At 52.8% G+C, this 16446-nt stretch overlaps 1 protein-coding gene across 4 annotated transcripts in view; it reads right to left on the bottom strand.

Annotated features, from left to right (window-relative positions):
* Nucleotides 1-16446, bottom strand: part of MGAT5B (mannosyl (alpha-1,6-)-glycoprotein beta-1,6-N-acetyl-glucosaminyltransferase, isozyme B) — a 91441-nt gene that overhangs the window by 39364 nt on the left and 35631 nt on the right. For all 4 annotated transcript variants that reach the window (XM_011986724.1, XM_011986811.1, XM_011986644.1 and 1 more), the window contains 5 exons: nucleotides 8540-8655; nucleotides 7842-7915; nucleotides 6800-6970; nucleotides 5889-6053; nucleotides 5043-5212 (listed from right to left, as the gene is read on the bottom strand). In XM_011986724.1, coding sequence (XP_011842114.1) covers nucleotides 5043-5212; nucleotides 5889-6053; nucleotides 6800-6970; nucleotides 7842-7915; nucleotides 8540-8655 — 696 coding nt within the window. The remainder of the gene's footprint in view (nucleotides 1-5042; nucleotides 5213-5888; nucleotides 6054-6799; nucleotides 6971-7841; nucleotides 7916-8539; nucleotides 8656-16446) is intronic.

Below are 16446 nucleotides of genomic sequence, written 5' to 3'. Positions count from 1 at the left end.
ATTCTTCAGGCTATGACTTTATTTGGAGTTGGGGTCCTTACAGAGGTAATGGAGTTAACATGAGGGCATGAGGGTGGGCCCTAATGCAATAGGTCCTTATAGGGAGGGGACATCTGGACACAGACACGCTCACAGGGAGGCCACCAGGCAAAGGCAGAGATGATTGTAGAGATGTAGCTGCAGGACAAGGGTCACCAAGTTCCTCACCAGGAAACCACCAGGAGCCCAGAGAGAGGCCTGGGGCAGAGATTCCCTCGCAGCCTCAGGACGCCCCAGCCCTGCCAAAACCCTGCTCTTGGACCTGCAGCACGCTCCAGCGCCAGGATTCAGTTCATTCACTCCTGCTGTGTGAGCCCTGCAGCGCGTGCTCCATTGTTACGGCAGCTCTAGGAGGCTCATCCATATCTCAAGCTGCACTGACATCTCCGCTGTGAGGAAAGGCCTGCGTTTATGTATCAGAGAGGCCCCGGCAGGGAATGTGCCTGGGAGCTCACAGCTGTACCTCCACCCTGGCCTTACATCTGTCACTGACCTCGCCAACTGTGGGGACCAATGCAATGCCCCCACTTTACAAAGGAAGAAGGAAGAAAGTACATCCAAGAAAGGGTGTGGTACAAAGTGCATTTCAGGCCAGCAGGTTCCCACCTGATGCCCTGGGCAGGACGCCAGAGGCCCCACCATCTGGGCCACCTCCACGGGGTGCCTCTGTGGCCCAACCCCCCGACTAGGCCACACTCCAGCAACCAAGGGTATCCTGGGTGTTCTCAGGAGTGCAGAGGAGGACTCAGAATGAATCCTCCCATTCTTTCTACATCTCTTCTAGAGCTCTGAGCCTGGGGCCCCAATCCCATCCTCCAGGACTGCACTGGGGACACAGACGAGGCCTTTTGAAGAAGCCATGCATTCTACAATGTCCCAGCCCCACCGCCACCCAGACTGTGTACTGGGCTGAGGGGCTTAGAAAAGCCACAGCCTCAAGCTTTTCCAATTTGCAACCTTTGGTGCCCATTAGAATCACTGGGAGCTTAAACTTGTTACCTGGGCCCCCACCCCAGATGAATGAAGTCAGAGATGCCTAGACTGGGGCCCAAACACTGGTAAGTTTCTAAAGTGCTTCAGGTGGTTTGCTGCAGCCAGGGTTAAGAACCCCCACCCTGAATGTATTCCAACCATAGCTGATGCTGTAAATTTTGTAGGCATAACTGGGGAATTCTCCTGGGGAGGGTGGTTTGGTTTTTATTTTTATTCTTTTAGTTGTTTTTAAATTGCATTTGGTAGCAGATTTAGAAATCACCTTCCTAAGAAGATCCCCTGAGGTAGCTGAGCTGTTTACACCATTCTGCCCTGTCTGAGCAAGATCGTTCATTCACCCCACAGGGGACCAAGGGCCAGGGCATCTAAGCACAGTCCTGGTCCTGCCCATTTAACAAACTGCAAACCAGAGATGGGGCAACCTCTCCCTGGAGCTCCTTCAGATCTGCAAGAGCCTGAGAGGAAATGGAGCCTTGCTTGGTAAAAAACACTGATTCCTGTGGGCTGTGGATGTGCATGTGTGTGCAAGAGACTGTGCATGTGTGTCTGTATAGGTGCATCATGGCTGCACATGCAGGAGCGTGCATTTGCACGTGTGTATGTGGAGTGTGTGCATATTCAGGTGTGTGAGTGGGTGTGCATGTGTGGGTGTGCACGTGTGGGTGCAGAAGCTATGAGTATGTGTCCATGAGTGTGCATGTGAGTGGGTGAGTATACATGTATGTGCACACATCTGGTGGATATGCACGTGTATGCATGGGTGCATGCAGCGGTTGCATGAGTGTATACACACGTGTGCATGCATGTGAATGGGTGTTCACATGTGTGTGTGCATGTGGGTCTCTGTGTGCATGTCTGAGGGCATATGAATAGTAAAGAACAAGGCAGTAAAGTACAATCAATAGTAAAGTAAAGGGCATTTCCCCTGATCTTGTCACTTTTTACCAGGGCCTCACTTTCGGGGCCTCCCAAGTGCAGCCACCCCCGTTGTCCCTGCTCTGGCCCTGAGATGGGTGTTGGCAACTGTCCTGACCACAGGCTCAGTGCTGGGCCCAGGGGAGAGACCAGAAGAGGATGCAGAGCTCTAGGAAAGTAAGAGCTCAGGGTAAGGCGAGAGAGCAGAAACCCAGCATGGGCTGAGATGCAGAACAATTGAGTTCCATTCCCACCTCTCAAGGAGACTCGTCAGATATCTGCCTTTCTTACAGAAAGATGATATGGGTGGCGTTGGGCTGTCATGAATGCAGAGGAGACACCTTCTCATTCCTTGAGAATTCTTCCCATTCCCCAGAATTCTTCCCACTACATCCTGGGGTCTCTGGTGACCCAGGCATCAAGGGCCACTAGACCCTTGTTAGCTGCTCTGCTGAGGAAGGTCTGACTCATGGTCAGCCACAGTCACTGGCTGTGCCACTCACAAGTTGCTCAAGACCTTTTTAGCTTCTCCCAACCCAGGTCCCTTCTCTTCTCCCTCCTCCTCAGCCCCGCCCCTTCTGACTTCCCTGTAGGAAGCTTCCAGGCCAGGGAAAAATCACCTCTTTCCATAATCTGCAAATGTTAACTGCCTCTGCAGCGTTCTGCTCCACAGACAGCCTCGATGCTTCTTCCAGGCCCTCTGTTCAGAGGGAGCCAGGGGTGGACATAGTTTAGTGTGCAGTAGTGGGTGCAGGCAAGCGAGGGGGCCCCACACCTTGGCTCTAAAGTGGCCTGCACAGTGCGAACAGCTGGATCTGACAACAAGGTGTCACCAGGGTGAGAGCCAGAGTGAGGGATGTGCTGTTTCCCTCTCCCAGCACTGGGAGTCCCTCTGTGGGTTCAGCACTAGCACTAGGGGACAGCTCCCAGTCGGGTTCCTTGCAGCTCCTGGACCTGCTATTTCAAGGTGGGGATTTCCTCCCCTAGAGCCCATCCTTGACCTGGACGGTGCTTCTCAACACAGCCACAAGCGCACAGCTGCCTCTTTAGTCTCTGGCATCAACCTGCTTCTTCCCCATAGCCTCACTTACATGTGCTGTTCCTCTCTGGAGACACTTTTTCATCTTTACTGAGCCTATCCATTGAATGCATTCACTTAAAAGGATGACTCCAGCGCTGTGAATTTCAGGCGATGGGGATGAAAACCTTCAAAGCACTGGGTCATTTAGCAGACTCCTAAGCAACACAATCCAGACCCAGCCTCCTTCTCCCACTACTCAAAACAACTGGCCCAGACTCCTCCCTCTGATCAGAGTCACGGACGTTCTTCCTGAGTTACTGGCAAACTCTGAGTTGCAGGGAAGAAGTGTAGAAACTAAGGAGCTGCCCAAGATTGGTGCTTTGCTGGGCCCTAGTGACCTAAGATTGCCATGGCTCTGTCCTCATCAGCATCCTCTGCTCTCCAACACTACTGTACTACAGAGCATCAGCATTAGTGGAGAGAAGGCCAATTAGACCAGCAAGAGGCTCTGGGGAGGCTCTGGGGAGACACACAAGGAAACCACTTGAAAACCACCTGAGTAGAAGTTAATGGGCTAATGAAGAAAAGTTGATTCACATGCAAACAATTCTGGGGTCTTTAAGGAAGACCTTGAGGAATAATCTCATCAAATGTGGTGAGGAGCGGGGATAAAGAGAGGTTGGTTTGGTTAATGGGTACAAACATATAGATAGATAGAAGGAATAAGTTCTATGTTAGATAGCAGAGTAGGCCGGGCACGTGGCTCGTGCCTGTAATCCCAGCACTTTGGGAGGCTGAGGCAGGCAGATCACGTGAGCCCAGGAGTTTGAGAGCAGCCTGGGCAACATGGCGAAAACCCATCTCTATTTTAAAATAAATAAGATTTTAAAAAATATATATAGCAGAAGCTGGGCGCAGTAGGTCACACCTATAATTCCAGCACTTTCGGAGGCCAAAGCAGGTGGATCATCTGAGGTCAGGAGTTGGAGATCAGCCCTGGCCAACATGGCGAAACCCCGTCTCTATTAAAAATACAAAAATTAGCCCGGTGTGGTGGTGTGTGCCTGTAATCCCAGCAAACTCAAGAGGCTGAGGCAGAAGAATCTCTTGAACCTGGGAGGTGGAAGTTGCAGTAAGCCGAGATTGCGCCACTGCACTCCAGCCTGGGTGACAAGAGAGAAACTCCATTTAAAAAAAAAAAAAAAAAAGCAAAGGAAAAATATACACAAAGTTCAAGTTAAGGCTTCATCTGGGGAGGAGACAGAGAGATCAGCGGACACCAGACACAGAGTCGTTGGTGACATAATGATCTTAAGTGGATGGTCACACATGGGAGGTGATTTGACTCTTGTGTTTCACAACATACTTTAAATAGACTTTGTATGCATCAAATATCATATAATAAATATTAATAAAGAGAGAAAAATCTTCTGTATTCCTATATCCCACAGAAACAGTGGTTAAAAATAAACCCAATCACACACTCTTACCCCCTTGGTATCCCCACACTCTCAGCCTCATCCCATCCTACCCTCAAGCACCCAGGGGAGCCTCTAATCACTGCCCTTCCACCTCCCACAGCATCTGAGGGACCCTGAAAAGCCCAGTACTGGGTAAGGGATAGGCACCACCCACCCACTCCCTTCACCCTCCACCTCTTACTGGTCTCCAGACCCTAAAGTAGACCCAAGAAGGAGCCCAGTTCCAGAAGAGAAACCAAGCCTTCCAGGATGGCAGGCAGAGGGGCTCAATTGGCATGCAGACGTGGCTCAACTCCACAAGCCAATACGTGTCAGTCCCCGAGCAGAAACACCAGAGAAGGAGCCAGGCCCTGGCCAGACAGAGCTATGCAAACACACTTCCCGGCTACATCCCCCAAGACCGGGCAGAAGGAGGGGAATTGGGGTGGCGATGTCCCGCAGAACACCAGGACGCCTCCCAGGGTCTCAGGGCCTCAGGGCCGTGGGACCTGCAGGCGGAGCAGGGGCTCCCACGGCCCCCGGGAGGGAGGGGAGGGTTCCCCTTCATCCCCTCCCTGCCCCACTCGACGCCAGTGGCTTTCCCCAGCACTCACCTCTGCAGCTCCTTCAGGGAGACTGTGACCCGCAGGCCATGGCCCAGGACATAGAGCGCAGCCAGAATGTCCGCCCACTGCACCATCTCCCCTAGGGGCCCGCCCTTCAGGACCCGAGGGCTGAACACGTCCCCAGACTCCTCCGTCAGGAAGCCGATGTGGACCAGGATCTGGGTTGGTGCAACACAGAGGGTGAGCAGGGAGGAACAGCAGCTCTCAGCCCCACCCCCCAGGGCCACCGGCCAGGAGACCAGCTGGCAGCAGACCCTGTCTCCAGGCTGGGCCCCAGCAGGTGCTTTCTGGCACCAGAGTGACCAGATCGGGCACTGGGGACACGGGTGAACAAGATAGTCGCGTGCTTGCCCTCATGGAGCTTATGTTCCAGATGGAAGAGGTAGACAACAGTGAACACAGACAAGAGATAATTTCATGAAATGATAAGGGCTCTGAAAGAAATAAAAGGGCAATGTGACAGTCATGTAAATATCTACTGGGTGGAGGGAGGAAGAGAGGGAGGGAAGGAAGAAGGGAGGGATGAGCTAACAAAGCTCCCCAGAATATTCCCAAATTTCCAGGCCAATACCATGACTTTTCTGCCTGATATGAACCAGATGTACACAGAATGCAGGACCCCTTGGGGGCTTGTCATTCGGTCCCAACCTTGAAAAGGGCCAGGGGCCACCACCACAGACATCTATCCTGACTCTGCCATTTCCACCCCTCGCTCCCTCTGATCAAATTCAGAAGCCCACTACAGCTTGTTTGAAGACCTATTCCATGCCCACTTGGAAGTGGGGGCCCTGAGCTTTCTCAACTCCTACACATGAGGGGGCAGGGGCCACGCACCTGCTTCTGGTCCCTCTGGGTGGCCCCCAGCTTCTGCGCCAGGCGCTGGGCAGCCAGCGCCCACTGGGCTGTGAGCCTCTTGGTCCGCTTCTTCATGAAGATCAGGGACTCCTTCCCGCTGCCCATCAGGTCCAGGAGGTGAGACAGATTGCTTCGGAAAACTGCCTGGAGGGGTCCAGACCTCAGTTCTCTCTGCCCCTCGACCTGTAGCCACCATCATTCCTGCTGGCCTGGGGACAGGGGCTGGCACCCTCCCATGAGGCTAGGGCCTGCTCCAGCTTCTTCCACACTTTGTAAGGGGCTCATCAGCCCCCAAAACTAGGGAGTCCTGCCCTCCCCATCAACACACCCTCCCCAGCCCAGCTCTAACGACCGGCACCCAGCCCTTCCAGGCAGGTAGCCAACCACAGCACTTCCTGGGATCCCAGCCACAGCAGGGAGGCAGTGGGCGGTGATCACAGCCAGAACTCTGATGGCAGGGGACAGATGTGGCCACCACAGCAACTGTGCGCCTCAAGCCCATTAATGCAACAGTAAACCTCAGATGCATCGTCTGTCAAATATGATCGCACGAGGATGGCTGGGAACTTTAAGTGCAAATAAAGCGTCTGGACGCAGAAAGCCCTTAATAAGTGACAGCTGCTATTACTACTATTCTAGTCCATTAAGGGGGCACCTTCAGGCCCCCCACCTGCTCTGCAAAGAGGCCCAGCTTGGTGGCATCTCAAAGAAGGCAGACAGGCCCTGGCAGGCTGGCCTCCTGTCTGCCCGGCAGGGTGGGCTGGGACTCGCCCGCACACCTGGCACAGCCGCTCAGTCTCATTCCCCCAGGGCAGAGGTTTCTGCCCACTGTCCCTGAGGATGTCCAGCCATGCCGGCCCCTCACCAGCCCACACACCTCCCAGGCCCACCTGGACTTTGGGGAGGGGCTTGGGTGCCCTCTGGGCAGCCGTCTGGTTCCTCCAGGGCAGCGGTGGGCAGAACCACTCGACCTCACTGAGGTAGATGAGGAAGGAGCATTCGGTGCCGTCCACCCCGAAGAAGGCGTAGCAGGGGTCGGAGGTCCAGCGGGCACGCATCCACTGCAGAGAGGGCCAGGCTGGGCAGGGGGCTGCGCCAGCCCCACCAACCCTCAGGGGCTCCCCTGCACGTGCACCCAGGAGCCCTGAGGTCAAGGATGGGGCCCATGCGGCCCGCCCTACTGATGCAACAGGGGACAGGGCAGAGAAGAGACTGAACAAGGACCTGCCTGAAGGACCCCAGAGATGGCAGGGGCAGGATCACCAGCCCTCATGTCTGGAAAGAGGAGGGACTGGGAGAGAACGTTGGCTCAAAGGTCTGGGGCAAAGAGCCAGGAGTCCTGGCTGTCTCACTCTCCCTTTGGTCCCCGTCTCCCCACTACCAGAGCAGGATTGGGCTAGAGGCCAAGGTCAGGCAGCAGCCTCCAAGGCGGCCAGGGCTGGAGCCAGGGCAGGATCCAGCTGCAGTGATCCCAGATGGTCACCGAGGAAGGGGTCTGCGGCACCACTGCCCACCCCTTAGGGCATTCAGAACCAGCGGGGCGCTGGCTTCATGGCTGTGGACAGCTCCTACAGGGGAGACTTCACGCAGCCAGCGGTGGCCCCAGAGATGGGGCAGGAAGACTCTGTGTCCAGCTCTTGGCTGGGCCAGGAAGAGCGGGGACAGGGTGGCCAGGGCCACTCCTCTGAGTCTCTGGGGGACTCTGGCTGCTGGCGGTGACACTCAGAGATTTAATCATTTGCTGTGAGAAAGCACCAACACCTGAGGGCGACTCCTCCTGGGGGATTTGGGTTGATGGGTGGGGTGGATGCACTGAGCAGAGAAGCCGTTTCCTTGAGGTTGGCCTCTGCCAGCTTGTGCCTAGGTTAGGGGCGGGGCTGGACAGAGAGGCCCTAGCTAGTGGACATCCCCGCCCCCAGCCCCAGGCCTCACCTCCACCTTCCCTGAGCAGTCAGGGAACTTGGGGTCACTGGGCGCCTCACACTGGTCCCGCCGGCCTTCTGACACTGTAGGGAGAGGTCACCTTGCTGAAGGCCTGGGTCCAAGGAGGAGCAGAGGGAGGGAGGCCTGGGTGCAGGAGGCAGCTTCCCACACAAACTGCTGCCAGACTTTCCCACCTTAAAGCTCACCAGCAGCGCAACCCACGCACAAGGTCATCCCAGGCCTGGGCTGCCCGCAGCCTCCTCAGGGGGTTCAGGAGCAGTGAGGAGCTGGTGCGAACAGCTACCCAGCAGCCGCCTGGATGGGCAGACCTCATGCACCCACCGAAAGCGTCCCCAGCGTTTTCTGAGGCAGAAATGAGATTTGCAGCCCCCAGCTCGCTGCTCCTCACATCACAGGGACTGGAGGGGGCCGCCCAGGGACCCTTCCCCAGGTGGCCTCACTCCTGGAACTGTGGACCCCAGTGGCTGGGATTCCAGGGACTCCCTCTGTCCTCAGCACCCTCCTGCCAGGTCGGGGGGAGTGAACCCCCAGTCCTCCTCCTGAAAGCCTAAACTGGGGCCCCGAAGACCCAGGAGAGCTGCTGTGAAGTCAGCCACGCCTCAGGTGTCCCACCCTTCCAGGGCCCGCCCAGCACCCAGTTCATTGGCTCCCTGGGGTAGAGGGCACCCCTGCCCCCTGGCACCCACCCTTGCTGTGCAGGAGCAGGCTGTGGCGCAGGATCTGGTCCACCTTCACAGCGATGTCGGAGACGTTCTGGGCAATAGCCTGGATCCGCTCCATGAGGCCGGCCCCAGGGGGCATCCTAAGTAGGAGAAGCCGGAGGTGAGCCACAGAACCGGCCAAGATGACCTTCCCAGGAGGGCCCTGCCAGTAGGCTCACGGGCAAAGATGGCAGGCTCTGCAATACCCCAGGCTCCCAAACCCTAACCCCAAGCAGACCAAATGGTGGGGAGTGGATCGAGTGAGAAGATGGAGCTGGCAGCCTACCCCAGCCAGTACACACGTTACAGACATCTAGGAAAGCCCATATCTGCACATGTTGGTCATGACTTCATGTGTGCCCACAACTGCACATGTGCCTACAACTGCATGTGTTACCATATCTGCAGAGAGGCCCTTACTACTGGACATCCCCGCCCCTCGGCCCCAGGCCTCACATCCACCTTCCCTGAACAGTCAGGGAACATATCTTCATGTGCCCACAACTGTACAGGTGCCACATCTGCACATGTGCCCACATCTGCGCATGTCCCCACATCTGCGCATGTCCCCACATATGCACATGTGCCCACAACAGCATGTGTGCCCACAACTGCACACATACCCACAACTGCACACATACCCATAACTGCACACATACCCACAACTGCACATGTGATCACATTTGCATGTGTGCCCACAACTGCACGTGTGCCCATGACTGCACATGTGACCCTATCTGCACATGTGACCCTATCTGCACGTGGCAGGCATGTCTGTGCATTACTGCATGTGTGCTGAAGGGCAACACATGGGGCTGAAACAGGCAGACGAATTCCATTCAAGAGCCTGGCTAGGTTCTGTCTAGGGACCACACAAGTGACAGAGGCCTTTTCCCAGGCACAGCCAGGCCTCTCCCAGTCTGTCTCTCTATTTCCTCCCAAGAGGCCGTATTGTGCCAAAATGAATTCCACCCACAGAAGCCTGGGAACTTGCCAGGTATTAAAACTCCGGTAAATTATCACTGGCTTCCTGAGAACAAATCCTTCCCAGGATCTTAAAAGAGGTGACTGCCACCACCACAGCCCTCCACCTCACCATCGATACCAGTGTTGCTTCTATTTTTGGAGAATTTATTTCCTGTGTTGATTACTACTCAGCTCTCAGGGACATTTATTAGCCGTCATATGTCGTACTTATCTCATTGCAAACTTCTATTGAGATGGATTCCCCTCGACTGGCAGATCTTCTCACACAAAGATAGCCCTGGGGGGCTTTCTCCAGGAACCTGCTTGCCTTTTTTTAAACATATTAATTCGGTTTCCTTTGATTCTCACCTCACCCCGTGGCTTTGCCGGCCCTGTTTAAGCTCCGTTTATCCCAATACAAGGTACTAGTCTTTATGGTTGCACACAACAGGAATTCAATGAAGGATTTTTCCAACCTGGGCTCCGCTCGGGTCTGCAAACCCCACCTCTCCTCATCTTCTGAGCCTGGTTAGCTGCCCACTAGAGAAGGCATAACAGAAACCCTCAATGGCCACCCGCCCTTTGCAGCCATCCTCCTCTCCCACCTCCACCTTTCCTAAGGAAAGAAAGGGCAGTAGCCCCATACACATCAGAGGACTAGTCAGGATGACAGGTGGGGGCAAAGCAGACACAGAAGTGGAGGGGACAAAAGGCAGATGACAGGAATGGGGAATGAGCCCCCTATGTACACACATGCATACACACACACGTGCACACACACATATGCACACACGCACACACTCACACATGCACACACACATGCACACAGGCACTCACACATGCACACACGCACACATGCGTGCGCACATGCATGCACACACGTGCACACATGCATGCACACACATACACACATGCACGCACACACGTGCACACATACACACCCCAGTAGACACATGCACACATGCGCACAGACACACACACAGGCACACACGCACACATGGACACACGCACACACATGCACGCACACATGCACACACAGATGCACACTCTTGCACACACGCATGTACACACGCACACACACATGCACACACGTACACACAATCCAGTCTGTCCTCTCACTCTTTAGTTCAGTGCCCAAGGCAAACTTTGACAAAAACAAACAAACATAAAACTCTTAAAATAAAAATGCCACCACTTTTGTGTTAGTTTCCTTAGGCAACTGAAATAATCTCCACAAACCAGGTGGCTTTAAACCACACCCATTTCTCCTCTGGCAGCTCTGGAGGCTGGAAGGCAGACAGCAAGGCGGCAGCACGGCCAGTGCCTTCCGACTCTGGAGGAGTCTCCCCCAGGCCTCCCTCCCAACTTCCGGAGGTAGCAGCAGCCCTCAGTGTTCCTCAGCCCGTGGCTACTTCACCCCGACCTCCACCTCCGCCTTCACACGGCCTTCTCCCCTGTGTGTGTCTGTGTCCACCTTCCTCTCTTTATAAGAACACCAGCCATGGAACCGGGACCCATCCAAATCCAGTAGCACCTCCTCTTAATTTGACTACATCTGCAAAGACCTTATATCCAAATAAGGTTACAGTCACAGGTCCTAGGGACCAGGGCTTGGACATGGCTTTTTGGAGCGCAAAGTTGAATGCACGACAGCCTTCTGTGAGATCGCAAAGAAGAAAGAGAAGAGACTTAAAAGCCACCTGCTTCGTTTGCTCAAAAAGTCTTCAGGCAGAAGGAAGTAGGAGTATTTTTCATCCGTCCAAAACGCATCAAGGTTCATTACCATTACCAGTACCACACAAGGAGACGAGAGAAGCTCAGCCCCCTATGAGCTGTGTGACCCTGGGCAGGTAACTGAGCCTCTCTGTGTTCACCAGTCTCGTCTTTTAAGAAATAAGGGCAGCTACCATCGTGAGGCCTGAATGAAGAGAGAGCTGTGAAGTGCGTGGCCAGCGGCACCTGTGCGACATCGGCACTGTTTGCATTCGTGATCAGCACTGATATTGATGTGGCTGAAGCAGCAGCCACAGGGACTTGGGTTAGACCAGGACACATCAACCTTTTCTCATTATGGCCCATCTAGGAAATTTCTTACACGTTCTTACCGCTACTATGCTTGTTTCAAGAACCAGTGTTCGCCCTTTGGGCAGTGATGTGCTCCCACCGAGAATGCCTGGGTTCACCCCAAGAAGAAACATGCTGATTTGATGTCTGCTGGGCTCTGAAATCAGTCCAGATGAAGATCGTGGAGCTGCTTTCCATGCTGACCTACAGGGGCAGGATGGACGCTCCTTTGACAGGAATGAATATTTTTTTATATACAGAGAGAGAGAGGGAGAGAGAAGGGCTCTCACTCTGCCACCCTGGACAGAAGCTGGAGTGCAGTGGCGAGATCATCTGCAGCCTCAACCTCCCGGGCTCAAGCAATCATCCAAAGTCAGTTTCCCAAGTTGTTGGGACCATATGGATGAGCCACCACGTCCAGCTAATTTTTTAAAAAATTTTCTGTAGAAAATATGTTGCCCAGGCCGTTCTCCAACTCCTGGGCTCAAGTGATCCTCCCGCCTCATTCTCTGAAAGTGCTGGGATTACAGGTGTGAGCCACCATACCCGGCCTGGAATGAATATTTCAAGGACAGAGTGCAGAGGCAGGGAAACCTCCACTGTTGCAGGGTCAGGGTTGGAGACCAGCAAGGGCAGCTAAGGCTGGGCTCTAGGGCTCCCATCATGACAGGAGGCACGCAAGGTGGAGAAAAACTGGGCGCCTGTCCTACCTTCTAACCAGAGACCCCAGGGCACAAACAACCTATGTCAAGACAAGCTGGGGGTCCTGCCAGGTCAACTAGAGACTTTGGAATGGACCTCAACCCATTTCAGCCCCTCCTGGAGGCACCTCTCCTTGGAGCAAGGCTCCTCTCTATCTGTGCTGCAAGAGCCAGATCCCTTTCTGAATCTCCTGCCCCGCTGTGGTGTGGTTGTGAGTGGCCAGCCTGAAACCCCGAACGGAGTCCTGAGTCCTCGAGGACAGAGACTCAGTTTTCCTGTGTGGAGCCGGGCACTGCCCAGTGTGGGCCCCGTGCTCAGGGCTCCATCACTGTAGGCTGAAGAGTGTCTCCAAAATTCATGCCCAGCTGGAACTTCAGAATGTGGCCTTATGTGAGGGATAAAAGACTACACATAGTGTGCAGTGTATACTGCTCAGGTGATGGGTGCACCAAAATCTCACAAATCACCACTAAAGAACTTACTCATGTAACCAAATACCACCTGTTCCCCAATAACCTATGGACATAAAAAAATTTTTGTAAAAATGAAGTTACTGCTACGTGCAATGACATAGATGAATCTCAGAGTCACAATGCTGAGCATGATAAGCCAAATAAAAAAGATTATGGGCTGGGCACAGTGGCTCACGCCTGTAATCCCACTCGGAGGCCGAGGCAGGCGGATCACCTGAGGTCAGGAGTTCGAGACCAGCCTGGCCAACATGGTGAAACCCCATCTCTACTAAAAATACAAAAACAAAAAATTAGCCGGGTGTGATGGCGTGTCCCTGTAATCCCAGCTACTCAAGAGGCTGAGGCAGGAGAATCACTTGAACCCAGGAGGCGGAGGTTGCAGTGAGCCGAGATCGTGTCACTGCACTCCAGCCTGGTGACAGAGCAAGACTTTGTCTCAAAAAAAAAAAAAAAAGATAATGTACTCTGTGACTCAATTTATATGATGTTCAAGAACAGGCAAAAGTAATGCTGATAGAAGCCAGGGTAGAAATTAGGTTTCGGGGCTAAGAATGACTTCCGTTGAAGGAACACAGGAAATATTGTGTACTAGAAATATTCTATGTAACCTAATCTCGGTAGGTGAATCTGTCTATATGTAAAACTCCATCAAGTTCTACCTTTAATATTAGTGTACTTGGCCGAGCGCGATGGCTCAAGCCTGTAATCCCAGCACTTTGAGAGGCCGAGACGGGCAGATCACGAGGTCAGGAGATCGAGACCATCCTGGCTAACACAGTGAAACCCCGTCTCTACTAAAAAATACAAAAAACTAGCTGGGCGAGGTGGCGGGTGCCTGTGGTCCCAGCTACTCGGGAGGCTGAGGCAGGAGAATGGTGTGAACCCGGAGGCGGAGCTTGCAGTGAGCCCAGACGGCGCTACTGCACTCCAGCCTGGGCGACAGAGCGAGGCTCCGTCTCAAAAAAAAAAAAAAAAAGCAAGCAAGCAAGCAAGCAAGCAAGCAAGAGGCCTTACTTGGGAATAGGGTCTTTGCAGATGTAATTAGTTCAGGTGAGTTCATATCGGATCAGGCTGGCCCTAAGTCCAATGACTGGGGTCTTTCTAAGAAGGCCACGTGCAGACACCCAGGGGAGAAGGCCATGTGACGAAGAAGGCAGAGAGTGGAGCGATGCATCTGCAGGACAAAGAAGGCCAGGCACTGCCAGCGTCCACCAGGAGCAGCCAGGAAGGGGCAGGGAGGGGTCTCCCCTTGAGCTTTGGAAGGAATACAGCCCTGCCGACACCCTAATTTCAGACTTCTGTCTCCAGAACTGGGAAAGAGTAAATTTCTGTTGGTTTAAGGCATCTGGTTTGTGGTCATTTTTTATGGCAACCCTAGGAAACTACGATAATCACCATCTGCAGAATCGAGGGGAAATGGTTTTTAATCCATCACAAAAGAGAGTCCAGGCCCAGGCCCAGAGGCTCACGCCTGTAGTCCCAGTATTTTGGGAGGGCAAGGCAGGAGGATCACTTGAACCCAGGAGTTCGAGACCAGCCTGAGCAACCGAGTGATACACTATCTCTAAAAATAATTTTAAAAATTAGCTGGGCATGGTGGTGTGCGCCTGTGGTCCCAGCTACTCAGACTGAGGCAGGAGGATCGTTTGAGCCCATGAGGTCAAGGCTGCAGTGAGCTGTGATCGCACCGCTGCACACCAGCCTGGGTGACAGAACAAGACTTTGTTAAAATAAAAAAAAAGAGAGAGAGAGAAAGCCTAGGTTCTCCTGGATGCTCCTGCTGTCAGGAAGTTCTTTTTGCCAACCATGTCCCTATTGCTGAATGCCAAGCTTTAATTCACCTGCCGCTCTCATAGGAAAGAAAGAAATCAAGGGATGCCCTTGAGTTTCAAGCCCTGGGTCAGTGACTCTCCACATTATCCAGAGATGTACTGGAAAGAGTGAAACCCTGGAAGTCAGAGGTCCTGGGTTCAAATCCTTGCTGCATTTCACATTTGTGTGGCCTTAGGCAAGTTACCTAACCTCTCTGAACTCAGGCTTTAACTCCTGTGAAATCTGAGTAACAGAGTTATTGTGAGGATTAGCTGTGAGGCCAAATGTAAAGTACTCAGCATGCAGGAGATGCTCAATACATGCTTGATATGCTTTTGCTCCCCAGGGACAGCAGTCATCCCATTCCTGAGAGGAAGCATCATACGCCCAAATACAAAGCAAAGCACTTTACTTTCTGGGGGATTCAGCAATTTTCCTACGACAAGCGTGTCTGCGTAAAACCTATCGCCAGCACAGGCTTTAAATAGTGCAGATGGCATCTGTCTGATTTAACAAGTTCAACTTGTTCAAAACAGAATTACTTGGCATCACTATTATTATACTGGACTTAGCATTTGCACAGCCCTTTCTATTTTCAAATCATACACGATGAGGCTTCTCTCCCTGAGAGGTTTTTCTAAAAGTGACAACAAAAGTAGATGTCATAAAGCCTGAAACCGCAACAGATCTATGGCCTGGGAAATGCCTGGTTGGAAAAGAAAAAGAGGGGCTGGACTGGGAGGACGGTGGCCAATGGCCTTCAGCCAATGTGGTCTGGGGAACCCAGGGCCTTGGTGTTGTCACCGTGGGGTAGGCAGCACAAGCACTGACTTCTCCACCAGGGCCAGGAGGTACAGGCCAGGGCCCACGTTGATTTTAGGGACCCTCGAAATGTTTGAATTTCTTTAAAAATCGGGGGGGCAAAAAAACCCTTGTAGATCAAAAAAAACATTTTAATATGTGATTTTCATATATTATAAAATATAATTTTTGCACTGGGTTAAACGATGTTCCCCCCTCCTTCAAATTCATATGTTGCAGCCCTATCCCCCAATAGGTAAGAATGTGACTTGACTTGAAAACAGGGTCACTGCAGATGTAATGAGTGATTATATGAGGTCATATTGGAGTGACCAATATGACTGGTGTTTTTATCAAAAGGGGAAATTTGGTCTGAAACTCACATACAGAGAGAACACCATGTGAAGACTCGAATTGTGCTCCCATCAGTCAAGGAACAACCAGAAGCCAGGAGCAGGGCCTGGAACAGATCCTTCCCTAGCACTGCCTGCTGACGCCTTGATCTCAGACTTCTGGCCTACAGAGTAGTGAGACAATCAATTTTTATTGCTCAATCCAGTGGTCTCCAACATTTTTAGTACCCAGGACCAGTTTCTTGGAAGACAATTTTTCCATAGACCCAGGGAGAGGGGCAGTGGGGGTGGTTTCAGGATGATTCAAGTGCATTACATTGATTGTGCATTTTATTTCTATTATTATGAAATAATTATACAACTCACCACCATGTAGAATCAGTGGGAACCCTGAGCTCATTTTCCTGCAACTAGATGGTCCCAGTTGGGGGTGATGGGAGACTATGACAGATCATCAGGCATTAGATTTTCATCAGAAGCAGGTAACCTAGATCCCTCACATGGATGGTTCACAATAGGGTTTTCAAGCCTATGAGAATCTAATCTCACCGCTGATCTGACAGGAGGTGGAGCTCAAGCGGTAATGGGAGTGATGAGGAGCGGCTGTAAATATGGATGAAGCCTCACTTGCTTGCCTGCTGCCCACTTCCTGCTGTGCAGCCAGGTTCCTAACAGGCCATGGAGCAGTACCAGTCTATGCCAGGGTGTTAGGGACAGGTGG

Source organism: Mandrillus leucophaeus, unplaced genomic scaffold, assembly GCF_000951045.1.
Source record: "Mandrillus leucophaeus isolate KB7577 unplaced genomic scaffold, Mleu.le_1.0 Scaffold1, whole genome shotgun sequence".
Lineage (NCBI taxonomy): Eukaryota > Metazoa > Chordata > Mammalia > Primates > Cercopithecidae > Mandrillus > Mandrillus leucophaeus.
Note: the sequence above shows the minus strand (reverse complement) of the source record. Positions and strands in the feature narration are given on the sequence as shown.